The sequence below is a fragment of the Mauremys mutica genome, chromosome 6, assembly GCF_020497125.1.
Source record: "Mauremys mutica isolate MM-2020 ecotype Southern chromosome 6, ASM2049712v1, whole genome shotgun sequence".
Taxonomy (NCBI): domain Eukaryota; kingdom Metazoa; phylum Chordata; order Testudines; family Geoemydidae; genus Mauremys; species Mauremys mutica.
The window spans coordinates 113,702,150-113,729,768 of record NC_059077.1 but is presented as its reverse complement, the minus strand read 5'-3'; the positions used below and the strand labels follow the sequence as shown (position 1 = coordinate 113,729,768).

General features: G+C 44.1%; 1 protein-coding gene across 2 annotated transcripts in view; it reads left to right on the top strand.

Annotated features, from left to right (window-relative positions):
• Positions 1-27,619, top strand: part of LOC123372360 (atrial natriuretic peptide receptor 2-like) — a 46,799-nt gene that overhangs the window by 5,203 nt on the left and 13,977 nt on the right. Inside the window, exons 1-15 of one of the 2 annotated variants that reach the window (XM_045020401.1) lie at positions 770-810; positions 1,180-1,303; positions 3,511-3,615; positions 4,281-4,383; positions 6,336-6,481; positions 9,403-9,475; positions 11,879-12,026; positions 13,603-13,689; positions 13,926-14,069; positions 15,049-15,170; positions 16,327-16,468; positions 20,844-20,892; positions 22,049-22,150; positions 23,740-23,859; positions 24,720-24,813. In XM_045020401.1, coding sequence (XP_044876336.1) covers positions 797-810; positions 1,180-1,303; positions 3,511-3,615; positions 4,281-4,383; positions 6,336-6,481; positions 9,403-9,475; positions 11,879-12,026; positions 13,603-13,689; positions 13,926-14,069; positions 15,049-15,170; positions 16,327-16,468; positions 20,844-20,892; positions 22,049-22,150; positions 23,740-23,859; positions 24,720-24,813 — 1,573 coding nt within the window. In that variant the 5' untranslated portion in view covers positions 770-796. Of the gene's footprint in view, positions 1-769; positions 811-1,179; positions 1,304-3,510; positions 3,616-4,280; positions 4,384-6,335; positions 6,482-9,402; positions 9,476-11,878; positions 12,027-13,602; positions 13,690-13,925; positions 14,070-15,048; positions 15,171-16,326; positions 16,469-20,843; positions 20,893-22,048; positions 22,151-23,739; positions 23,860-24,719; positions 24,814-27,619 lie in introns of those variants that run through there. The other variant, XM_045020400.1, reaches the window with a different exon arrangement.

Genomic DNA, 27,619 nt, shown 5'->3' with positions numbered 1-27,619 from the left:
CACAGGTATCAAACACACAAAGACAGGACCCTTAGGACCCAGTTCAACAAGATGCTTAAGTATGTGCCTCTCTTTAAGCAGGGACGTAAATCCCATTAGCATCAATGGGATGCTGCCTTGCTTTAACTACCTGATCCCAAGGCCATTGGAGTGGATAGGAATCATTCTATTGACTTCCCAGGGCTTTGGATTGGGCCCAGAATGAGGCAAGTACTTAAGTGCTTCGCTGAATGGAGATCTTAGAGTTCTGGAGTAAAATGTTAAAAAGTGCCCAGGGACCAGATTTTCAAAGGTATTTAGGTGCCTGAAGATGCAAATAGGTGACTAGTGGGATTTTCAAAAGTGCTAAACAGGTCAGGTGCCTAACTCCAAGTTAGGAGCTAGGAGAAGTCAATGTGAGTTAGGTGCCTCTCCTGCTTCAGCACTTTTATGAATCCTACTAGCCACCTAACTGCATCTTTAGGTGCCTAAACCCCTTTGTAAGTCTGCCCTTAAGACACTCTTGAAAAATTTACCCTAGGTGAACCTTAACTCTGTTCCCTTAAAATGTATTCTCCTTTTATAACACTACAAATTACTTGTCAGTTAATACAGTTTGCAATGGGATAAAAACTGTTGGTTTTTTCATAGAGCTTTGAATCCAGTAACAGTACACCATATAAAGTCTTTAGATTTTAAGTCTCAGTCATATCTACAAAGTAAGCCACACTTGAAAAAAATCAGTTACATTGTTTTGAAGTAAAGAATGTTTACAATGGAATGTCCTGAAGTTCAGAGAGACAATCACTCATGTGAGATGGTGCAGAGACTGTAAGTAGAGATGGACATCATCAGAAGTGGCATGAGGATCTGAGCCAGGGGTTGTGTGGCCAAGATTCCCCATCTGGTGATAGTGTCAGGGTGGAGGGCCAGGTTGAGGAGTCGGCAGCTGCTGGAGGATTAACAGCTGCCAGACCTTTTCTGCCTGGGACCAGATGGTGGTCCAGTTGATAGCAGAAATCCATCGCTGTGGGGCTATTTCCACACACAGCAAAACCATATAAAGAAATAGCAGTCTGTCTCCTGCTGTGTATATCTGTGCAGTGTAAAGATCAGGACTTCATTACATGCCCGTTAAAAAATTTTTAGGAATGAGAAATGAATATAAAATCCTCTCTTTGTATTTAAAAAAATGGTTAGCAATGCTGCGGCAGCCAAGAAGTTCTGTGAAGAACAAGAGTGCCCTTCCAACTGGAAAGATGCAAATGGAGAAAACTGCTGCGTCCATCACGCCAACATCCACTCCTGCCCTTTAGCCTTCATGGTTAGTACGTCGGGTGGGTCTGTTCTGCATGCTAGATGAGATACTTTAATAGCCAGGTCAACATAATGAAAAATGAGGGCCTAAAATTAGGCCCCTAAGTCCATATTAGGGCCGGATCCAAAGTTCATTAAAGCCAATAGAAGGACTGCCATTGATTTCAGCAGACTTTGGAGCAGGCTGCTAGAGACCGAAACAGCCTGATTTTCAGAGGTTCTGACCATCCAGCACTTTCCATTACAATCAGTGGGAGTTGCTCAGTGACTTGCAGGGTTGGGCCCTATAGGAACTGATTTTATCATATTTGATCAAGGTAGGAAAAGCATTCAAAGGCCAGACAATTTGCCCGGCAAGAAGAATCCATCCATTTCTTCTGGACTCTGTTAGGGTACTTGTACTCAAACAGACTGGGTGAAATCCTGGCTCACGGAAGTCAAGGTGGGTGTTTGTGCTAAATTGCAGAGGGGGACAGTCTGTTCCTCTTCACTTTGCGTACTTACCATATTTAAAATGGTGGCTCCAGAATGACGTGTTAGAACAGTTTAGTGTATTTGTATTCACAGAGGGACAGATAGTACCCATAGGACCAGAAAGGAGAGGAAGTTCTGCGAGATTCCACTCATTAAGTTTTAAATGTATTCTCTCCTGCTGAAAGAAGGCACATGTCTAGCCCATAAATCATGTTCATCTCACCCAACTGCACCAAGGCCTCTGTGCCTCCACAGCAGCTGTAGCCCTGCTCCTTGTCAGCACAGCTCTATTGGAGCCACTCCGTTAGGGATTCCCCAGCTGACTTCCCCTTGAAGGAAGGGGGCTACAGAAATATCATCCAGCCTGTGGCAGTGTAATTTTTTGGCTGGAATCTCCACTGGCACTGCACAGCACAATATGCATCCTGTCAGCATGCCCAGTCCTCCCTCAGTCTGCCCACTGGTGGCCACCTCCCTCAGTATCACTCCCGTGTCCACACACCACCCTCTGTGGGAAGAGAGAGGGTACACTGTTGTGGAGGTGTTCTACCCCCAAATCCTTGTGGGGACGGTGAGATCTGTGAGTGATTCTAGCACAAAGGCACCACTCAGCCTCTTGCTTTTAAAGTTTGAAATATTTTTGAGCTTTCCTGCTTAGACAAGGCAAGCATCTATAAAATAGCCCCCATAGAGCAAAACTGCTGTAGGAAAGTGGGCTTGTGCTACTGAATGGATGGTTACAAATAAAGCTCTTTCCATTAAGCAGGGGCTTTCAGTACGGTGTCATCTTTTTAGGTAGAATCATAGAATCATAGAATATCAGGGTTGGAAGGGACCTCAGGAGGTCATCTAGTCCAACCCCCTGCTCAAAGCAGGAACAATCCTCACCTAAATCATCCCAGCCAGGGCTTTGTCAAGCCTGACCTTAAAAACCTCTAAGGAAGGGGATTCCATCACCTCCCTAGGTAACCCATTCCAGTGCTTCACCACCTTTCTAATGAAAAAGTTTTTCCTAATATCCAACCTAAACCTCTCCCATTGCAACTTGAGACCATTACTCCTGGTTTTACCTCAGCTAGCATGAGCAATCAATTTTTTTTTTTTGCAAAATGTATTTTAAAGTGCATGAACAGAAATGCCTGAATACATATCTGAAATTTAGCAAGAAGGATTACGCCATTTAAAAACCCATGATCCTCAGACAGCCATTATAATTCTCAATGGCTGCAGCTGCTGGGAAATTAAAGTTGATGCAATCTTAATGAGAAACGCTCTGGAAATAAGAACTTTCATGAATAAACACCATATCCCATAGTTGTCAAAAAAAAAAAGAGAGAGAGAGAGAGAGCTACAGTGAATCTACCATGTAGAGAATAAAAAATTGTGGACAAAATTCTACTTTTAGTTATAGTGAAGTAAATACAGAATAACTCCATTAACTTCAATAAAGTTACTCCAGATTTAGATGAGGACAGAATATGGCTCATGGACTTTAAGTGAGTGAGAATTTTGTGGAATTTTAAACTGGACTATCAATCCATGTGCTCCTTTCCATTTGTTTGTGTTTTATTTTAGCACACAATGGTGTCATTTATGATTGAGCATTTCATAATGAATAGTACGTTGCTAGTTATTGGAATAAAGCACAAGGCCTCCAAAGAGCACTAAATTTAAGAGTATTAAGCTCTGGAATTTTCCTTGTTTTATTATCTATTGATATAACTGCTCTGTTTGGTAAAGGGAAAAGGTGGAATATGTGGCCCGTGGATTCCAGATGATGGCCAAATATTTACTCACACCTTATCTACAGCTGGAAAAATGAGTCAGACAAACTGGACTGCCAAGGTATAGTACATTTACGGCATACTATGCTCTAGACCTTTTTTCTAGCAGGCCAGATCCCGCAGTACTTAGGTAGGAAATCCGCCCACTTATTTCATTTGAAGTTATGTGCATATAAAGGCTGCAGGATAAAGGCCTGATACTGCAAGGTGCTGAGTGCGTTCAGCTTCCAACTGACTTTACTGGGAACTGAGTGCACCTAGCATCTTGTTTCCAGAGGACTGGATTCTACTTCTGCTTGTCTCACTTCTCTCACTTCATGGCAGCTCCATGAGGGTTGCCAACATGTCTGAAAAACATTTATGGAAATAGCTGAGGCTATCTGCACCCCAAAGGACTTGGAAGAACATAGACTTTGCCTCTCCCAGAGGCTGACCTAGTCAACAGAACTGCATGTGCAGCAGTAGGTTTGGGTGGAGTTACAGACTCCCTTGTGGAGAGACAGAGGTCTTGAGTAGCCATTTAGCATCCATTCTGGTAACAATATCCAATGAGGTTTGGAGCAATTGATCATGTTGCGACATGGGCTGATGGGAAGATTATGAGACCTCCATTGCCTGCAAATAGGAAGAAGGTGAAATAATAAATCTAGGGGAAAGGAGATTAGATTATTGGTGTTAAAAAAGTCCAATGTATGAAATTTAAAGCAATGGCTGTTTGTTTGGCAGGTCGTTTTGGTTCATGTGGGGGTGACCTCTCTCATCGCACACATCAGGGTTGGGAAAATGCAAGTTGCTCTGGAAGCCAAAACCACTGTTCTACCTGCAGTAGGTACAGTATGAAATAAAGACTTCTCGTATTTTAAACAGGAATTACTCAGCCCTCCAATTGTACTGGTAGGTTAGAAGAACAAAAGCCCTCATAGCCCCTTTACAAGTGAATGTATCCCATCAAATAGTTCCACAATTCTTTTTCAAACCACTTGAAATCTCTGAAGTTTTTCCAGCTTCTCATTGCCTGTGTAGGACATGAGACCCCTGTAAAAGGCTGCACTTGGTCAAACAGCTGAAATCAAATACCAGAACCAGCAGCTTCAGGCACTACAAGGCTTGTTGGGATGTCATAGGGATGCAAAACTGTTCTACCACATGGTCTCTTTCCAGTATATGGACACTCGTCATCAGACAGGAAGCAGGCTAGACTGAGGCATGACAGCTAACGTGCAAACACAAGTGATTCTTGAGCCTGGTGCTACTGTTCATATAAACCTCAAAAACACTGCCCAATGCAGTGCTCTTGTGTTCATTTTAATATAATTGTTAGGCATTCAGAGACCTCTGTGATGGGCATAGTACTGGAATGCAGATTACAATGGAATAGATCTGAAGCAGGCAGAACATTTTGGTAGTTAGGAGATCTGTGCTTTTGCTCATCTCAATGGCACTAAGTCTTCTCTTGCTTGAGAATCTGAGGTACAGCATTCTAGTAGTGAAGATCCATGGGTGAAATACAGGCCCCCTTGGAATCAATGGGAGTTTTGCCATTGACTTTCACACTAAAGTATCTAAAGAAATTCCCACTGGGATTATGTTTTAGTAAATGAAACGAGAAAACAGTGATTATTTAATGAAGTTACCATTTGCCATTGGATCTATTGCCTACAAAACAAAATGGACATCTCATCTGTAAAGATCATCTCTTTCGAGGATACTTTTCAATTTTGTGATCATTTGCTGATGTTGGGCTTCTCAAACAGAGCAACTTCCATTTAAATTACATTACATCTGATATTGGTTCTAATTTTCATGAGCTTTCATTTGAAACACCTCCAAGCATGGTTGGTTTGTTCATTTTGCTTGAAGTTATTCATACTACTGAATACCAGTCCTGCTGATTGAAAGGAAAGGGGGCAAAGATGGCTTTCTGTTCTCCTGACCCCTGGGTCTCCCAAGGGCTGGGCTGAGTACAGGGGCGGCTTCAGGCCCCAGCACGCCAAGGGCGTGCTTGGGGCGGCATGCCGCGGGGGGCGCTCTGCCGGTCACTGGGAGGGCGGCAGGCAGGCTGGTCCTGCGGCTCCGGTGGACCTCCTGCAGGCGTGCCTGCAGAGGGTCCGCTGGTCCCACGGCTCCACCGAAGCCGCGGGACCAGCGGACCCTCCACAGGCACGCCTGCGGGAGGTCCACCGGAGCCGTGGGACCGGCGACCGGCAGAGCGCCCCCCCATGGCATGCCGCTGTGCTTGGGGCGGCGAAATGTCTAGAGCCGCCCCTGGCTGAGTATACACAGTAAGGGACAGTCCCTGTCTTCAAGAACACACAGTCTAAACAGGCAAGACAGGTGACAAGAAATAAACAGACAAAAGGTAACAACCAGTGGTTTGAGCATTGGCCTGCTAAACCCAGGGTTGTGAGTTCAATCCTTGAGGAGGCCATTTGGGGATTGGTTCTGCTTTGAGCAGGGGGTTGGACTAGATGATCTCTTGAGGTCCCTTCCAACCCTAATAATCTATGATTCTATCTGCAACAACATGTCAAAAGCTCTGATGTCCACAGTTAGTCTAAGGTCAGTGTATTTTAAGGGTCCCTAGATTACATTTAAAATCCACAGCTTTCAACTGCAGGACAAAGATCCTAGAATCCCTCAAAACCTGTTCTTTCAGCTATTCTGTGGCCACTCCTGGGGATCCCCAGCTCAGGAGCCCTATGTATTTGTTACTGAATTGAGTCCTAAGAGTGGATAGAGCTATTTTCAAGTATTTTGCTCTCTACATCCCTTTTTGCTCAGTCTGCGGAGATGGTGTTTGTGAAGAAGATGAAAGCTGTTCCACATGTCCAGCTGACTGCGGGGAATGCCCACTCACAGCTGATGCCAGGACAGCAATTGCTTTACCAATATGTTTAGTCTGTGCTGGCTTCATTCTGACAATAGTGGTAAGTGTCAAATGAAATCTGCTCTCTCTTTTATTTCCATCGTGGTGTCTCCATTATTTTATTGTTTACAACACAGCTCTTCACAAGCATCAGAACAGGTTCTCTGCTACACATGGAATCCTCCAGGTAGATCCAAAGGGGAAGAAGAGAAATGGGAGGAAAAGTTGCTGCTTGATTCTGGGGCCCTTTCTACACCAGCCCAGGTATAGTTCAGAGCAGCCCCACGTTGCTGGAGAATGGCTCACAAGGGGCTGACAGCTAGGATTACACCTCCTCTGTAATGATCCTGGCGTGCCTGACTGTGCTTCCTAACACCAGCTGGAGCCTCTCCTCAACTTAGGAGATCCAGTCCATTTCCAGTCCTTGGGTTTTGTTTAGTAGTAGTTATTAATTGTTATAACAGACTCACTGGGGGAATACAGAAAGGTGTGTGTGTGTGCATAAAAGGACAGATCAATATAAGGAAAATGCTTTGTGATCCTTTGGGATGAAAAGTGCTGGATAAATGTAAGATGTATTATTTTTACTTATTCTTTTACTAAGTATTTCTGCAGAATAGGCCCTTCTATTGTTTGCATTCCTATAGATTCCTCTGTACCTGAAGGTACATACATTAATTTCTGAACGTTATAGCAAGCTGTTGCCAGGGAAATATTTGCAGATGTATAGTCATGGTATTGATTGTGTACATTATGGATAACTTGCTTGGTTTTAACCTATAAACCTATAAGTGCATTGGCTCTTTGTTATGCCAGGGATCACTTCTCTCCTCGTGCCACACTGCTGTGGTTGAGACATCTGGAGCACTCAATCTAACACCCCCTGGTTAATTGCAAGGGAATGAAGTCAGGATGCTCTTGCTCAGGGGAAGAAAGATGATCATACGGTTAAGGCAGTGGGTTGGGATTGAGTTCCTCGTTCTATCATATACTTCCTATGCGAACTTGGGCAAGTCACCAGTTCCCTACTTGTAAAATAGGGATAAGAAGTACCTACTTCACAGAGCTCTTGTGAGAATAACTCTGAAGTCACAGCCCTGGGAGACACTTAGATACTACCATGTTGAAGGCCATATAATTAGATAAAACTGTGGAATTAGCTTCCTGCTTCAAATTGCCACAGCCCAGATCTGTTACCTTTCAGGTTACAATGCAAGACTTCTTTGTTCTTGCCAGCTTTTTCTAGTGGCAAGAGAGACATTGCTGGGAAGAGCGTTGAGAGACTCCAGATGGGCAGTGGAGAGTTGTGGCTACTTTTCTGAAGGGCATTTTCATGGAAGGAAATTGTTCCATGTAAATGTGTCCAGTGGAGTACAGCATTGGCCCCTTGAACTATTGCAGTTGGATGAATATCTTGAGGTTTCCTAAGCCCATTACCATGGGCCAGTTCTCATGGTGGTGCAAATAGGCACTGCTCAGGTCCAGCAGAAGGATCTGACCCCATATGTTGATTCAATGTTGGTTTGTTACTCAAACATTTTTATTGAGGATCTTCCAACATAATACACATCAGACCACTTCACCCTCCATTTCCCACTTCTTTGCAAGACAGGCTGGAGTTCAATCAAGCTCCTACAGATTTCAGTGGATAACTTTAAAGTCATCATATGAGTTAGGGAAAGAGCTAGCCCCCTTCTCACTTATGCATGTTTTAGCTGTGAGTCCTCCAGAATAAATCTAATTTACCTATTGTCTCAGATATTCTTTGTTTTGCAGGGAGTCTTATGCTGGAGTGCATGCTAAGTATCATCTACCTAGCTTCTGTAGGTAGCTGCTATTTAGCATTCTCTGCTGCTTGTTGCTTAGTCAATGTATAAATTTGTTTTTACAAACAGAGCTGAAAAGGTCACTTGTATCCAGTTTTCAGTATACAGCAAGAGCACAATGCTCCAATGATCCTCTCTCTCATATGGTCTGATCCAGCCCCCATTAAAGTCAATGAAAGGATCCCATTTAATTCAGTGGGTACTGAATCAGTCCTATCATCTTTGTTTGATTATGGTCCTTGCACACTAAAATACATCTTTTCCTGAAAGCATAGGCCAATTGAAATCAGTGGAAAGACTCCCATTGATTTTCTGGGCTTGGAATCAGGCCCAGAGCTCTCCCAAAATTCTGCCACCACTTCCCAAGATGTCACAAGAACTCTTGTGTAGACTGGGTTTTTGTTACTTGTCATCCATCCAATGCATGCTGTTGAAGGTAATATGAGATGGATGGCAAAATGCTGACCATCTAATATTTGTGTTTAAATTGTCTTCTATTATTATAGCATAGCTAACCTGCAACTCTGATCTACAGACAAGTATGTGCTTGTATAAAATGGGTTTATTGTACTTGACAACTTTTTGGTACATCAATTAGACATACATCTTATTTACAAAATAGTGACAGTGTCCAATCTAATGTTATACAAGTGACAGTACTTTGTGTAATAATGTACCATCTAATTTGCTATTCTGGGGCCTGATTTTGATTGTCACATCCTGTATGACCAGTAACTGCTGCTTATCTTGGGGGGAATGAAATTTGTTTACACACTGGATATTTCCAAGATGTGAAATGATGTTCATCACATCGCTGGCGTAAGAGCTGGGTTCTAAGTGCAGTGCACAAAAATGCAAACATGGACTGAAACTATCAGACTGTCCACTACAAAATGTCACGTTCTTTAGTCTTCAGAATTACTGATGTTTATATTTTGGTGTTAGATCCAGATCTGTTACTTCTAAGTAAGTCAATAAGACATTGAGAGAGGATGGAGGCTAAAATGGTGATTCTTGTTCAGACACCTGTAGGATTTTATATTGGAAAATATCCGTACAACTAATCATTTATTGGCTACACTCATCCCTAGTGCAACTCCACTGAAGCCAATAGAGTTGCCCCAGGAATGAATTTGGCCTCTTATGCTTTCTGCAGTGGTTTCAATATCAGAAGCAAAAGATGTTTTGGGATGAAAGCTGGATTATAGACTTCTCCCGCATCAAACAAGGTTTGTAAAGACTGTCATTTTGATGCTCTTATCATCAATGCACATCCTGTTGTGTAAATGAAGCACACACGGAAATATACCCATATTCCATAAGGGTCTGACCTAAAGGAGGAGGATCTATCTTTGATAGGTGCCGGTCACCACAGCATCTGTGAGCTGATCACTGGAGTTTTCCTTTGAGGATGTTATTTTAATGTGAACACTTTGGCTATGGCTGCAATAGAGAGCTTACAGCAGTGCAGCTGCACTAACTCTTACAGCACTTCTAGTGTAGCTGCTCTAAGCGGACAGGAGACAGCACCCTCCTGCTGACACAGTGCTGTCCACATCGTGCTTAGGTCGGTGCAATTTATGTCACTGGGGTATGTGTGCATATGGCTTATTCACACCCCTGAGCAATGTAAGTTATACCAACATAAGTAGTAGTGTAGACATAGCGTAAAGGTCTTTTTTTTCACATATGGTTTGAAGGCTTTTTTCCTGTAATTTATGGTGATTTACAAATAAAAGACAAAGGAATAGATCAAAAATACATAAATCCCCTCTGGAAATATGTGAAAATGGGCACAACAGATGGCGGTGGCCCTAGTTGCTTTATAATCTGACATACTCTTTTTAAGTGACTTCAGTGGAGCGATGTTGGATTTGCACAGATGTAACCAAGTGCTTAATTTGTCCCACTGTGTGTTATCCGTAGCTGAAGTAATTCATCATCACTTGAGTTTTCTTCAATTTACCTAATGTTTAAAACCATAATTATATTTGTTTTCCACTTGGACATTTTTTAACATGGGAGCATTATTGTAGTTTGTCATACAGCCTGTACATTCGCTGTACAGCATGTAATTCACCATGTCATTTATTGCTATCATATGCTGGAGAAATATATGGGCCAGATCATCAGCTGGTATAGGTCAATGTAGCTCTACTGAAGTCATTGGAACTTCGTTGATTTACGCTAGCTGAGGATCTGACTCTATAATTGTAGTCCTGCCTCCACAAGGTATTGCTGAAAAGGTCCCATCTGCTTTAAATATATAATATCATGTTCAGTACAAGTGAATGGGATAAGACTTTACTGCATTAATTTAGTACGGATACTTGGAGCTGTGTGTTCATTTCTAACTAGTGTAATGAGATATCTTCATGGTCTTAAGGAACAGATATCAGGAGTCTAATTTACTAAAAGCAGCCAAGATATTGTGTGTGTGTGTGTGTGTGTGTGTGTGTGTGTGTGTGTGTGTGTGTGTAACAAAATGCCAGTGCAGTGCTGAGCTGATATGTCCCTGTTCCATGGCATTATGCCTCTGCCTCTCTCTAGCTCTGAGGTGACCTCAACTGGGATACTGAGTTCATTTCTGTGTAACCCTTGACCACAACGATTAGCACTAGACAGAGTTCAGGGAAGATAAACAAAAGCAACTAGGTGGCAGGATAGACTGACTTTTTTGGAAATTTGAAGAGTTGGAGATATATCCAGAGAGAGGCTGAATGACGTCTAAGTGAGGCTGGCCATATGTCTAACAGACATACTTGGAGTGCAAACATCACGTCAAGAAAATATTAGTCTGTTACAGTAATAGAATGAAATCAAGGAAGGGAATATACATCACCCGGGCACATTTAAAATGAAGCTTGACAGAATGCTAGTAAAGAAACACTAGAGAACGTTCCTGCATTGACATGCAAATTAACTGGAAACCTAACAGGTCACTTCATTTCTAGTTCAGGTATTGTAGGGCAGAATTCATATGTACTTATAATCCCTCTCTTTAACTATCTCTACAGCTCTCATCAACATAGGATCCAATCTGTGCACATTTTTTCATGAGTCAGTCAAATCTGCTCCCTATGTAGTTCTGTTACTTTTTGTCTAGCTCAAAGCATCACCTCCCCCCCACTCCAAAGACATGAAAAATGTTGATATTCTAGTTTTTTCAACCAGTTGGATTGTTGCTTTGCTTTGAATTCCCTTTAATGTCAGAATCACTTCCCATGATAAAAACTTTAAATTCTTCAGAGTCCTAAATAGATTTGTAACATCAGAAGTTTTGGAGTTTGGGGTTTTTTGTACTGTCTCTTCCTTTATTGGCTATGTCCCTTGCATAAAATGACACTCACTGTGTTTGAAACTGTTCCATTGAGGGCTGATAGTTTTGAAGGCAGAGGAACTGCCTTTAGCTACTGATGTTAGTGGGAGAGGCCACTGGCTATGGCTGTCAGCCACAGCCACCGTGTTACATGTTAACAGTCAAATCCTAAATTAAAGCATCCCTACTGCAACATAAATGAGCCTGCTCTCTGGTGCCAGAGACAGCAGAGTTTCCTGTGTTTATATGATTCAGGAGTCTTCTGCAGGTGCACCTGCATATAATGTGCAACTCAATGGCTTTTTTTATCTAGATCGCATGCTACGGACGGCAATGGGCAGCATCATTAGTGCAGCCCATGCACCCAGCGACTCCAACGCCAGCTGTATCACTGCCCTGAGTTCTTGCACAGCAGCTGTCAACACATCCAGGAAACAGCACTTCACCCAGACAGGGATATAGTAGGCTTATATGTCAGTCAGTCTTTGTGTTATGTTGTGTATTGTAGTTACACCCATGCAAGAAGGAGACTTTCAGTTCTTGCTGTATTATCACCTGGAAATAATGTGAGGGTTAGTTTTCCTCTGCTTGGGCCAGGGCCAGGAACGTTAGGGGACTAACTTGGCCTTCCTAACACACTCAAGCTGAAGGATATTCTCAGACGCACATTGATGTTTTCTATTTTTGGATGCCACTTTTCCTTCTCCTGCTGAGATTTCAATGCTCGTGGAGCCGAGCTGCAAACTTGACTCTGCTTCTGAACATCCACAGCATTCAAGTTTAGTTGGAGCTACGGTTTTGAGTCAGGCCCATCTCTAATATTTAAGTAAAATACAAGCAAGCAATCTGGCCCAGAAAATCATGTACTGTACAACATCCCATTATAATCTATGGCCTTAAACCAGCTCGCAAGACTGGGAATGGCACATTTCCTCTCTAGCTCACTGGTTTGGAATACACCCCTACCTGGTAGTGACCTACCTGTACACATAGACGGTAGATGTATCCCTGGCTCCTAAACGTCTTTTGTAGGAGCTTCCAAGAGATTGGTGGACACTGCAATTGCCACAAAGTCCCCTCATGTCCCAGGAAGGTTGCTGCCATCTCTCCTTTGTCCAGCAGAGTTTCTCTGTCTCCTTTCTTGCCCCACCCATTCTTCTTTTGTTCTCTCTCCTTATTTTCTTTTACTTTCCTTCTTGTTTTGTGCTTCTCCTACTTAGGTGGGTCGTCCCCTTCCCCAGTACTCTCACTCCCTGGAAGGCTCTGCTCTGGCTGGCTTTGTGTGGCTACACTGTTATGCTTACGCAACTTAGCTGAGTGCCACATGGAAGCACAGAGGAGACCTTGGACTGGCAGGCTGCTGCCTTAAAACCGCAACCCTGTAAACACGAGCTACTCCCCAGCTGACTGCATTCAAAGTTGCTACAGGTGGAGGGAGGGCTTCAAGGAATCATCTGCTACTTTGTCCCACCCTTTTATTGGGAGTTTGCAGCTTTCTCTGCCCCCACTGGTTCTTTCCCCTGCCCACACCACTCCCATCTACTCCACACTAGTCTGGTGCTCCCCTGCAGAAAACGGATGACTTCACTTCTTTGCTAGGGGAAGTATCAGAGGGGTAGCCGTGTTAGTCTGGATCTGTAAAAGGTGACAAAGAGTCCCGTGGCACCTTATAGACTAACAGAAGTATTGGTGCATAAGCTTTAGTGGGTGAATACCCACTTCATCCGACGCATGTGACTTGGGGAACATTCTAATACAAACAGAGATAAATTGACCTGAGCTGCACAATTTGTAGGGATCTTTGGGTTTTTATTCCCTACATGCCCACAGTTCCAGGCTGCTTTAACACAGAGTTCTAGCCCAGACTATAACAGAAAGAGGCCCTAATCATGAAATTCAGACCCAGGTTCCCATCCAGATTTTGACAAAATCCACATCCGTGCACTTTCCCTCGAGAGCCAAAGCTCCTATATAGAGAATACTGCAGACTCACCATGTGGGATTCCAGCACTTAGAAAAGTCTTTTTCTTGTTGCAGTGATGGTAGAACAGTCGCCATCAAGAAAATAAGGAAGAAGACATTCACCTTGTCCAAATCCATACGCAAGGAAGTAAAGCAAGTGAGGTAAACAATGAAACCTGCACATTGGGTGCCAGTCCACATTTACACCAGTGCAATGGAGATCAGAACCTGCCCCGTTACTTGTTTTTGTGTTTTTCTCTCCCAAACAGTGTTGAAAATATTTCTTTGAACCTGGTTGAACATATTTCTATGCATATTTGAAAAAGCCCTAAGTTTCCAGTTCCAAAAGGTGTAGAGGGGAGGCTTAGAAAGGGTGTGATGCCTGTTCATTTTCACAGAGAACTTGATCATCCCAACCTCTGCAAATTCATCGGCGGTTGTACAGAGGTGCCAAATGTTGCCATCGTGACAGAATACTGTCCAAAAGGTAGCCTGAGTGATGTGCTGCTCAATGAAGACATTCCTCTCAACTGGGGTTTCAGGTAAAAAACAAACAAACAAACAAAAAAACTTGTGAAATAAGATACAAGTAGCATCACCAGGTGACACTTGAAGAGGGATGTTAATTATAGATAAAGTCATTGGTAGACACGACAGTGCTGTGATGTATATCAGAGGATACCATGCTTCTGAGATGCAAGGAGAAAGAGAGAGACCAATTGCTTAAGAGATAATCCAAGTTTCTGATTTAACCTGTCCCATGGACATCCTGACAACCCTGAATTTAGCACTACCCATGTCACGCCCAAACCTTTTCATCCCATCTCTAGTATGCTGCAACACCATTTTAAACCTTGGTTCGCATATAGCCTTCTCTTTTTCCCCACAGCTGCCATCTGTACTTAGTACACTTTGATGTTCTGGTTTAAGATGAGTAAAAGAGCAGCACAGCCACATTCATGATAGTTCAACCATGAACAGATTAGTACAACTAAAAGTGCAACATTAGCGTTACCCATAAAAACAGATGTACACAAAACTGGCTCAGGATTTCAAAGGAACTCCCATATGAACTACTTCATCACGTATAATTGAAAATTGTCCCTTATCCCTCCTAGCTCTGCTTTATGTTTGCCTTGCTTCTATACAACAGCAAAGAAAATAAATGGTCTGAGTCAACACTCCATACAAACTAAAAGTTGAGTACTTTGCTCATCTGGTAAATATCTGTGCACATGGTTCAATCCCGCAAACTGCTGAGAACGTCCACAAGAAGCTGTGCATTCCTACAAGGGACCCAGAAACCTCCACTCCCTTTCAACTGCATGGGAACTGAGGGCATTCAGCAACTCATGGGAGTCCTCAGCACTTTGCGGGATTGAGTCCCTGGGGACTGATCCAAAGGCCATTTCAGTCAATGGAAGTCTTTCCACTCATTTCAATAGTCTTTGGATTAATCCGTTCCTGAGTGTCTGGTTCAGTGTAATACTAACCTGTTAATAATGATTTTGTGCCTTTCAGGTTTTCCTTTGCTGGAGACATTGCCCAAGGAATGGCTTATCTTCACCAGCATAAAATCTATCATGGATGCTTAAAGTCTAATAACTGTGTGATAGATGACCGTTGGGTCTGTAAAATTTCAGGTAATAAAGAGAGATGAAAATTTGAAACATGGCCAAGTAACCTACTAATGAAGGTTGATTTCACAGCCTTCCCTGCTCCAGCAGGACTGTGAACCAACGTTTCAGGTGGAAATGCTAACTGCAGCAGCCTTCATTAAAAGTAAACTATGCCAGAGCAAACGTCCCATTACATTATCCTGTGTAGCCTACAATTTAACATGTCACCATTGCACCAGTTATATGACACAAATGATGGGGTCAGTCATCAGACCTAGCAGTATCCATGACATTCTCTATGAATTCTTTGCCTGATGCCATTCTTTGACATAAGGCAAATCCTCCTTTCAGACAGTAAACATAGTGCCCTTTCACAGCTAGGTGAAAAGCTGGGCTTCCAGTCTAAAGAATGGCACCCTTGGAGTGTCCCAATTAGATACTGGTCTGAACCAAAACCACGAACCTGAACCCCTGCCTCCACATAGCAAATTTCAGTGCTGTCTGGATCTAGGAAATAGAAGTCAGAATTTTTATCATTCTGTTCTCTGAACACAGCTCAGCACCCGGACCCTGGGTCAGATCCTGGGGTCCAGACGAGCGTCATACGAAGCACGTTGGAAGATGGGGTACAAAGCTGGTGGAAATTTCGCCTTTACAGTCCCCCAATGCTGTGGCCTCTGTGTAGGCCCCAGCATACATTGGAAGAGTCTGAGAGCTGCTCTGACTTACCCTAACATCTATGTAGTCCAAGACACTGGAACCACAGCTGGAGATCATCACAGCTGAGGGATGTCCCAACCACACCCCCTTTTCTTTGGGCACACCCCTACACTGGCAGCAGGGAGGTGCAGAAAAGAAGCAGGTATGCTGGCTCTGTCTTGCACTGCAATGCTCCTACTGTGGCTGGATACGCTGGGCCAGAAACACCACCACAGGGTAGCAAGAAGCAGTCATACCTCATCAGACAATCTCTCCCAATATTCAAGCTGCAGCTCCAGTATTCACAACTATATTTGGGTACAAATCAGAGCAACATAGTGCTATTTTTTAAACCAAGGCTCATCTCCGCCTACAGAGCAAACTCCCTTAAACCACTAATATTGCTACTTAATAATGGAAGAGTTTCAGGAGTGAACATAACCCTTACTGAGTACCTGTTTCCTTCTTTCTTCCGTGAAAGACTATGGATTACAGTGCTACAGAAAAGTGGATCACTGGGAGGGTGCTAGCACATATCAGCAGCGTTTGATGCAGATTTACTTGGCTCCTGAGGCCCATTCATCGTCAGACTTTGTCCCCACGTCCATGGCAGATGTGTACAGGTGATAAACTTTCCTGTCTCTTTCTCTCTGTGATCAAATAGTCTTTTGTAATAATTTAGCTAAATTCCAAAGCTATACCAGGGTGAATTTGGAGGATAGTGATTAAAAATTGATTCTTATTTAGAGGATAACTTAGATGCCAGGATCTACCCTTCCAAGATAGGAAGCCAAAATCTCAGCTCAGTAATGCTGGTGTAAATCAAGAGTAACTCCATTTGTTTTTACGGAGCTATTCTGGATTTGAATCCGAGTAAATGGATATATAAAAAAAACTAGCCCTGGGTCTATGGTTTTTTTTTTTAAATCACTTCCTCCCTTGTGTTTTCCCTGTTGAAAAAAAAAATATATTACTTAGCTAAAGGCAATATACTAAGAGTTAAAATAGGAGCAGTTTTCCAATGTGTCAGCAAAACTCATCCATAGTATATTTCCATATTCAATGAGAACACAGTGTTTTTGCTGAATACACTGGATGGCTATATTTTGTATAGAGAGGAAAAAACAGCTACATAGAGGAAAAGAATGCACTCTTGAGTGACTCCGTGCCTTTCTTTCTGAAAGAACCCAGAGGGCAATACTTCACAATCGCTCATCTGCCCAGGGGATTCTGTCATGCCATGTTCTAGTCAGCCCCTCCTCCTATTCAAACATGAACAGGGGTTCACTAGGAGGGTTGCAAGGAGAAGAATGGTCCTGTGGTTAAGGCACTGGATTAGGTATCTGGAAACCTAGGTTTACTCCCTTGTTCTAGCACAGAATTCCTGTGTAGCCTCGAGCAAGTCATGTATCCCATTGTGGGACAATAATATTTAGTCTTTTTGGACTGAGAGAGCTCTGTGGCAGAGAGTGTCTCTGACCTAGTGTTTGTACAGTGCTTAGCACAATGGGGCCCTGATCTTGGCTGGGCCTTCTACGGGCTACCGGAATACAAATAATGAATAATTAGGGGTAGTGAAGGAACAAAGGCAGTGGTGTCTTCAGTGCACGGAGATCTGCTTTTGTATTTCCATCTCTTCTGACCCAGCCAGAGCATTTGAGCAAGAAAGAATTTATAAAAGACTAAAACAGCCAAATGCACCCCCCCGTGGAGGAAAGCTATCCACACTATTGCGCGATTAAAACATTAACCACGCTGTTAAACAATAGAATACCATTTATTTAAATATTTTTGGATGTTTTCTACATTTTCAAATATATTGCTATCAATTACAATACAGAATGTGAAGTGTACAGTGCTCACTTTATATTTATTTTTTATTACAGGTATTTGCACTGTAAAAAAAATAGTATTTTTTCAATTCACCACTTACAAGTACTGTATACAAATGCAATCACTTTACCATGAAAAGGCAATTTATAAATGTAGATTTTTTTTGTTACATAACTGCACTCAAAAACAAAACAATGTAAAATTTTAGGATCTACAAGTCCCCTCAGTCCTACTTCTTATTCAGCCAATCGCTCAGACAAACATGTTTGTTTACATTTGCAGGAGATAATGCTGCCCGCTTCTTGTTTACAATGTCACCTGAAAGTGAGAACAGGTGTTCGCATGGCACTGTGAGATATTTACATGCCAAATGCACTAAAGATTCTAATGTCCCTTCATGCTTCGACCACCCTTCCAGGGGACATGTGTCCATGCTGATGACAGGTTCTGCTTGCTAACAATCCAAAGCAGGGTGGACCAACCCATGTTCATTTTCATCATCTGAGTCACATCCCACCAGCAGAAAGTTGATTTTCTTTTTTGGTGGTTTGAGTTCTGTAGTTTCCGCATTGGAGTGTTGCTCTTTTAAGACTTCCAAAAGCATGCTCCATACCTCATCCCGCTCAGATTTTGGAAGGCATTTCAGATTCTTAAACCTTGAGTCGAGTGCTGTAGCTATCTTTAGAAATCTCACGCTTTGCGTTTTGTGAAATCTGCAGTGAAAGTGTTCTTAAAATGAAGAATATGTTCTGGGTCATCATCCGAGACTGCTATAACATGAAATACATGGCAGAATGTGGGTAAAAAAGGAGAGAATTGTATATCTCCTGCTCTAAGGAGTTCAAATTTCATTAACACATTTTTTTAACAAGTGTCATCAGCATGGAAGCATGTCCTCTGGAATGGTGGCCGAAGCATGAAGGGGCATATGAATGTTTAGCATATCTGGTGTGTAAATACTTTGCGATACCTTCTGATGGCTGTTTGGGGACATTTTTATGAAGTCATTGCTAACTGTGACAGGGTTGCTCTACTCACCGCTGGATGACGCTGCCTCTTGGCAGGTTTGAGGATTAGCTTGGTCAGGCCAACTCCCCTTCCAGCAATTACACCCAGTCGGTTTCTCCTCTGCAGCCCCTCTCTCGCTATAGCGTCCTTTTCGTGATTCAGCCCTCTAGCCAGGTCACTATTGTGGTTTCCCATTCAAGGGGGTTGGCGGGGAGCGGGGAGGGGAAGTGCATCAAGATTCCTGCTCTCCAGACCACTCTTCTGCTTCACTGCATCACAGTGCCACTCCCACAGCAGCTAGCAGGAGAACCTAGGCCCACCCTCTACTCCAGGTTCCAGCTCAGGCACCCTCTACACAGCAGCCAAGGTCCGTTCCCTGCACCTTGCTGCCTTTCCCTAAGCCACTTCCACACCTGCTAGTCTTCCCCACTCTTCTGGGTTTGCAAGTCTCTTCACTCCCTCCTCCCAGGGAATAATTGTAGGCAACTTGTCCCTACAGCCCCCAACCCTTTCTCCCAGGGAGTAACTGTAGACTTCTCCCTGCTATCTCCTCTGCTTCCAACATCCTGTCTTTTGTAAAAGCCCCACCTGTCCCTCACAGGTGAGCTTCTCTCTAATTAGCTGCCTCCATCTCTAGCTCCCCTGTTTGTAGCCTAATTAGCTGATTGGGCTCACCTGGCCTAACTCAGCTCTTGCAGGGCCAGTGTGGGGAAGCACACTCACATAAAACTATTTCAATTAATTCTTCCCCGTTACCACTAAACACCCACCAAAAAGAAAATATTCTGCAGAGAAGCTTGTTAGTTTATCTCTTGGATTCATGTGTATTACTGTCTATTGCAGAATCTTACATGTATTGTCCTGAGACCTGCCAGGACTCTGCTAATGACCATTAGCCATTTCAAGCCAGATTTTTAACATCAGTGGGAGTTAGGTGCTTTTGAAAATCCCACTGGCTGCCTGTCTTCATTTTTAAGTGCCTAACTACCTTTACAAATCTGGCCCAGAATGACTTGGCCTTCTAATGACTGAACCCAGCTATGCTGTTCTATTTCTGTGCTAGGCCTGACTACAGAGTGAGTGAGTGCTTGTGCTTCAGTGCTCCTTGAAAACAACAAGGAGTCCGGTGACACCTTAAAGACTAACAGATTTATTTGGGCATAAGCTTTCATGTGTAAAAAACATCACTTCTTCAGATGTGAAGATTTGTGCATCTGAAGAAGTGAGGTTTTTTACCCATGAAAGCTTATGCCCAAATAAATCTGTTAGTCTTTAAGGTGTCACCGGACTCCTTGTTGTTTTTGTGGATACAGACTAACACGGCTACTCAGTGCTCCTGGAGTTATGGTGCTCCATGCAAGCAGTTGTTTTGCAGGAGTGTCTCATGCATTTTGTTTTGTCACTGCCTCACATCCAAAAAGCATCACGTTTCCCAGTAATGCCGACGTAGTTTTACATGCTTTCAGATTGCTGCTCGCTGCAGGGGCAAAGTGCACAGTTTTAGGCTACTGAGCTGTAAATTTGTGGCTGAGCTTGCCTCTTGGAGTCACATCTTGCCAAGACCTTTCCTTAAAACAAAGTTTCAATAGGTACATTGTTCATGTCTTAGGCAACTGAACACTCCAGTGAACTTAAAAAGGTTACTGAGATACCTGTTACAGTACAACCTGTCAACCCCAAGTGCCTACAAAGTCTGTCTTTGCCTAACATGGCAGATAATCCTAACTTGGCAAATAAATGGCAACAGGTGAAATCAGATAGAGGCACCGTAGCACCAGAGTTCCCAAGCAATCCAGCAGGAGAGTTCCTGCAAAAGAGATGGCACAAGTAGTAGTACAAGGGCTGTCCAGCTAACCCGGGTTCACTAGTGCTTGGCATCTTGGTGTTTGACACTATGAGCATGTGCTAAGCCCTCCCAGCATGTGAGCATGTGTATTGCTGGCCAAAACGCCATGGGCCCAATCCTGCAGTCCATAGGCATCCAAAAGGTCCGTTGATTTTCATGAGAATTTGGCCCAAATAAGGATAGATTAGTGACTGGGGGAAAAAAAGAAAAAGCAGGAAGTGAGAGAGAAAATGTGCCAAAATGTCATCCTGTCCTTCAAATGGCTCCGTTTGCAATATATTCACTACAATTATTTGTCTGTAATATTGCAGTTATTCCATCATTTTATTAGAGATCGCAACAAGAAGTGACCCTGTGCAGGTAAGAGTTGAAGAGCTGTTTGTGAAGGTCCTCATAATTTTGATCCTGCTGCCATTGAAGTTATTCTCAAAACTCCAGTTGACTTCAGTGGGAGCAGGATTTGGCTCACAGTACCGTGTTCACAATGGTATATATTCCCGTCATGGATCAAAATCTTCAGCGCTTACTCAGGGCTGGATCTTTCTTTTGGTTACATGGGTTTAAATCCAGTTCCAGTGGAGCCATGCTACTAGTGTCAGATTCCTCCTGGCCCCACCAGCCCCTGGGATCCTCAAGAGGAATGCAGTGGAAAAGGGAAGACAGCTTCTCTTCTATTCTTTTTTTCTGGGTATGCTCTGTGGGGCTGGAGTGGGGATGAGGTATGTCACTCCTAGTCTTACCCTTGATCTGCCCACCCCTCCTTTGGCCTGCTCAGTTTCCAGTCCTCCCACAATACAGCCCCACACCCCCAAAGTACCTTGACAGGATCCAAACCTGGGGGGACAGTGCTGGGGTAGCTGCTGAACCCCTATCCGTGGGGAAGGTGTTGTCTGTACATAGATTCAGGGTAAATGATCTATGCCAAATTGTTTGCATAAAGGATGTGCATCAAAATCAACGTAAGGTGCCCTGAAAAAAACCTGCATAACAACTCCAGCTTCATAAAACAATTTTGCTTAAAAATAACTCTAATGACCTGCACTTATGATTATGGTTCTCCTACTGTTAACTGTTCATGCCAGTGGCCCAATGTGGTCCTTCCAGCTTCATAAGGGGCTGTGGATCTCGCTGTGTCTGATGTTTTCAATCATTTCAAGAGCTGCTCCCCTTCGATATAGGCTGAGCTCAGATCTTGTCAGCTGAGTGAGAGTTTGGAGACAGCCATCTGTGGCAGAGTGAGAGATGTAGGCCAGTTCTGTACTCAGACATGAAAGCCCTGATCTGGAACTTTTCCAATGGAGAGAAAAAAGGAAGGCTTCTGTACAAGAAGTGATAGGCAAGAATATGTCCCCAACATATGACAATAGGGGTGTATTTTCAACATGGTGGATGAGAAACCTAACAGCTATTCTCTCTTTCCTTGATTAGTGTATTCAGTGCTTTACATCATTATTATTGATTTCTTTTCATTGCTGTCCCCATTCCTGTTCTCTTCTTCCAACATTGTTTTCTCAAGGATGATTCTCATTCAGCGGAATATTCCTCATGCCTACCTCTGACAGAATTAATTTCAGGAAAGTCTGAGAATTCCTGCCCATGCCCTACAGACTATGTGGAGGTAAATAAGGTTATATAGTCTCTCACAAAAAAATCTTTATTGAGGTGAACTTCAGATTGCAGGCACATGACAATGGGTTCAGTGCAATATTCCTTGGAGAAATGTAAACATTATTTTTAAGTTAGAAACCCAGGAAATGCAGAGTTAAGATTGTACTTTTTAAGGAAGGTACCATAAAATGCTCTTTAGCTTTAATATCCACTACAGGTATGTCTACACTTACAATGCTATCGTGGCACAGCTGCAGTGCTTCAGTGTACACACTCACGCCAGTAACGGGAGAAGTTCTCCCATCATTGTAGTTAATCCATCTCCCTGATAGGTGGTAGCTAGCTCGATGGAATAATTCTTTCATCAACCTAGCACTGTCTCCACCAGGGGTTAGGTTGGTGTAGTTACATCTCTCAGAGGTGTGTGAAATGTAGCTATGCTGATGTAAGCTTTCAGTGTTACCAGCCCGATGAAGGAGCCATTATTCTGCCAAATGGAAAATTTCAGTTTGTCCCACAAAAGTTTCAGGGCAGTAATGTTTTCAATATTCAGTCATTGGAATTTTATGGCTTTTAATTTTGTTATCGAGTGTCAAGTCCATCTACATATTTAATATCAGTGAAGCTTTATTGTTAGCATTTGATCTAAGTTACACAACTTCAGCTATGTGAATAACATAGCTGAAGTCGACGTACTTAGATCGACTTACTGCAGTGTCTTCACCGCAGTGATTAGACTGCTGCCGCTCCCCTGTCGACTCCGCCTGCACCTCTCATGGCGGTGAAGTACAGCAGTCGATGGGAGAGTGCTCAGGGATCGATTTATCATATCCAGACTAGATGCAATAAATTGACCCCTGCTGGATCGATCGCTGCCCGCCAATCCGGTGGGTAGTGTAGATATACCCTTAGTTCACTTTAAGAGTGTCATAGCTTAGCTTGTCAACTTAAATGAAACGAAGCTACCCTTAAGCTGAAATAAGAGTGTCTACGCTGGGTTTTACATTGATTTAACAAAATCAGTTTTTAAACTGAGTTAAGTTAAACCAGTACAACTTCTGTGAATAGATAAGCCTTATTCCTACTAAACCCAGGGTTGTGAGTTCAATCCTTGAGGGGGCCACATAGGGATCTGGGGCAAAAATCAGTACTTGGTCCTGCTAGTGAAGGCGGGGGCTGGACTCGATGACCTTTCAAGGTCCCTTCCAGTTCTAGGAGATAGGATATCTTTATTTATTTATTTTTAAAGCCACTTTCCACCACTCTGGCAGTGTAAAGTGGTCTTAGTATAAATAAGAATCAGGCCCAAAGTTTTAAAAGTATTTGACAGAAGAAACCAAGCGTGGCTTTTGAACATTCCAATGTTTCTCCCAGTAGCACATTCATTTACTAATGCTATTGAATTACATGGGCCAGATTACCAGTCGATGTATATCAGTGTAGCTCCAGAGACTTCAATGTAGCTATGCCATTTTACGCCAGTTGATGATCTGGCCCCAAGTTCAAAAATGGTCCAAGCTATAGTGCTCAAAGGAAAACCTATCTGTACCTTGAACGATTAAGGGCCATTTGCTTTCTCTCTCCCTTTCCCTGTTTCAGCTAATCAGGAGGTGCAGGAAAACCAACCCAACCCAAAGGCCTACATTTGAGCAAGTCAAGAAGTTATTGTACAAGATGAATCCTAACAAAGTTAGTCCAGTCGACATGATGATGACTCTGGTAAGCTTAATAGATTCTTAACCAAACCAGAAAACAACCCAGGCAGGAGTTAACATGCCCACCTGAAACTGCTGCCGGCTCTCCCTTCTAATCACTTGGAATGGTCTTCTCCTTTGATGTCACGCCCATTGTTTGCGAAGAAGAACAACAATCACCCATTGACCTCTAGTAGAATTAGCTGTAGCTTGAGCTATTGTGAAAGCTACAGTTAATTTTGAGTCCCAGTTTCCATTCTAGCCCCTTTCCTTCAGTTCAGTTCTCAATTTCGTTTGGGGCTGAATTAAAAAAAAATAATAATGTGACAACATTGTTTCTTAAAAATGCAGCAATTGAAGCCCAGTTTACTATATATCAAGAGCACAGCTCTCCAGAAGCATCTTGAGTGCTATTGCTCAAGACTTTGGTGGTGGGAATGCAGCTAGTGGCTCCACCATCTATTGCCACTCAGAGTAGGGGTGCATAAGCCACAGCAGGGCCTAACGCAGCTCTGTGATCAGTTGGTGGGGGCTTGAGACTTAGGTCCTTATGTGATCCCTGCAGAGGGTCTCAATGCGCGTCTCTGCAACTGGTACTGTGCACTGATATCCAGGACGTGACTCCCAATAATGATGTAGAATTTGAAAACAATGGGGAAAATTCTGCCTTCAGAAGAATGTGATCTTACTGATTTCCTGTGGGAGCCATGAATGTACCTACGGACAGAATTTGGTCTAGAAAAAAATAATCGAGACCAACTTTTGACCTGTGCCCATCTAAATGTTACCAAACCAGAATCAGCCAAATGCTGAACTGCCTGCCATTTATAAACATGAACACCTTAGTGAATGGATTATGTTATGGAATCTGTTTGTCCTGCTTAGATGGAGAAATACAGCAAACACCTGGAAGTAGTAGTTGCAGAACGAACCCAGGACTTAATGCATGAAAAGCAGAAGACTGATCATTTATTATATAGTAAGTCAATCATATTGCAGAAAATATAGGGTATTCTGAGCAGTAATAATTGAAATTTAGCTTTCCTAGTGGCAAGTAATGGGAGAAACTACCTTTTAATAGGTCATCCTTTAATAGAGTTCCTCCATGCAAGAGTCAATAGATATGTATCATTTCTTCATAGTAACCCCCCGACCCAAATAAATACTTTTACATTGATTAGTTAATATTCCAGCTTTCTCAACGTTCTGAGACCCTCTTCTGTTGCTGAGAATTTCAGCTTGTGCGGTTCCAGGCATGCTGGAGGATCCTGGGGAGCTCATAGAAGGGTTGGGTTCTTTCGTAGATTGTGCACTATAGAATTCACAGGAGGATGGGAATGAGAGGACAGACAGAGACAACAAGAGAGAGAAATCAGGAAGGAGAGAAGGGGAAAAGGAGAGAGAAATGAGAGAGAGAAAAAAGACCAGAGATGAAATACACATGTGTGATAAACTCAGGACAGACAGTTGCCAGGGGGGGGGGGGGGAGGAGTCAGTCCCAGAGGGTTAAAAGGCCCTCCTCCTTATCAACTGAGAGGCAACTACAGGTCAAGCAGGTTCAGCTGAGAAAGGGTTACCAAGGTAGCAAATTAGAATCAGCTGAGGGGAGCTACCTGAGGGTAATTAGGATCAGCTGGTTCCAACTTGGAGCTGCCTGAGACCTTTTTAAACCCCTTCCTGGGAGGAAGGAAGCGGGGGGAAAGCAGAGAGAGAAGGAGCCTGGCTACCAGGAGTGTTGAAGCAGCAAGCCTCCCCAGGCAGAGCGGCAGGACACTCTCCTACAAGGCAGGGTAAAAATACTCTAATTAAGACTGGTGAGAAGACAGGGAACAGACTTCCCCTGAGTCCTAAGGGGGACTGCATTACCCTAGCCGGTCTCTCCAGAGCTAAAAACAGCAGAGGCTGGGGAGACTGAGACGGGACTTTGCCACACGTGGTGTCAGGGGTGGGATTTGAGTGAGACTTTGCGGCAAACCGTCTCAGGGCATGGTAAAAGCACCCCAAAAAAAAAAAAATATGGAAGATGTAGTGAAGGCATTGGTGCAGGCCACTGCGGCCCAGCAAGAAGCTACCAGGGTGCAGATGGCTGCCCAGCAGGAGGCGGTACGAATGCAGCAGGAGACAAATCAACTCCTGATGAGCCAGGCGGCTCAGGATCGAGCCACCTTGCATGAGGTTGTGAACCAGCTAAAGGCCCTGACCACCCTAACGCATGGGCCCCATGGGACTCGGCCCCTGCACGCCAGCCGCTACTTACAGAAGATGACGTGGAGGCGTATCTCCTTGCGTTTGAGAGGACGGCCCAGCGGGAGGCCTGGCCCCAAGACCAGTGGGCCAGTATCCTGGCACCTTTTCTGTGTGGGGAGGCACAGAAAACGTATTTTGATATGGCAACAGAAGCAGCTTCCGATTACTCCCAGCTAAAGGCGGAGATCCTGGCAAGGTCAGGCGTGACGACAGCTATAAGGGCGCAGAGGTTCCATGAGTGGAAATACCGAGCCAACAAAGCCCCGAGGTCCCAGCTGTTTGACCTGATCCATCTGGCCCGGAGGTGGCTGTGCCCCGAGACCCGCCGGCCGGAGGAAGTCGTGGAAACCATAGTTGTGGACAGGTACATGAGAGGGCTACCGCCGGACATACGAGGATGGGTCAGTCAAAATGATCCCTCCTCCTATGATGAGCTAGTTGCCCTTGTAGAGAGACGTCTAGCAGCACAGGAACTCTCTCGGACCACTGGGGAAGGGAGGCGCCAGGATAGGAGGCAAGGCTACGTACCAAGGGCCCGAGTTGCCATCGCTCCAGGCCGAACTATGGCAGGGAAGAAGGAGGACGAAGAGCGGCCAAAGTACTCAGAGGGACCTGGGGACTGGGAGAGAGAGACTCGGGGGGTAAGGCCCCACAGCCCAAAAATTAAGGGGCTGCCCCGAGGAGGGTACCGATGCTATGCATGTGGAGAGATAGGGCATATAGCTGCCCAATGCCCAAACCTAGAGGAGCCCATGCAATGCGACCTGGGAAATCTAGAAGAGTCATGTGACCTGATAAGCCTAGTAGGAGTAGCGACGGTCCCTCATAGATATACTAGGCAAGTTAAAATGAATGGTATAAAGACCACCGCGTTAGTAGACTCAGGAAGTGCAGTCACGCTGGTCTCGGGAAAGCTGGTCGGGTATGATCAACTATCCCGGGCCAAGCGCACAGGGATATCCTGTGTCCATGGGGATGTAAATTACTATCTGACCATCCGAGTGAAAATAGAGGTCCAAGGAAATCCCACTAAGGTGATGGCGGGGGTGGTCCCGAAAATCCCCTACCCAGTCCTCATAGGGCGAGACTTCCCAGGGTTTGGCAGTCTACTTCCTGGAGAGGAGTCAGAAGAAGGTAACACCCCAGAGAGCAATGGGGTGGCCTCAATAGTTAGCAACCCCCCAGCCTTCCAAGAATTTGCCCAGGACTTATTCTCGCCCCCTGGGAAAACCAGGAAGACTCGGCGAGAAAGGAGGGCAGATAAGAGGAGGGGAACGAGCATCTTGGCCCAGAATCAGAAGCCTATACTCGTAGGGGAGAGAGTTGGCCCAACGGACGAGGGGACTAGGCAGGAGGTTGGGGAGCCAGTAGCCGGGCCCAGTTCCCCAGGGACCTCCCTTGAAGGGGAGGGGGAGATAGAACCCTCTGAGTTTGGGCAACTTGGAACTTCACTAGAGAATTTTGGACAGGATCAGGCCAATGATCCAGTATACCAGAACATTCACAAAGAAGTAGTGGAGGTGAATGGGGTCCCTGTG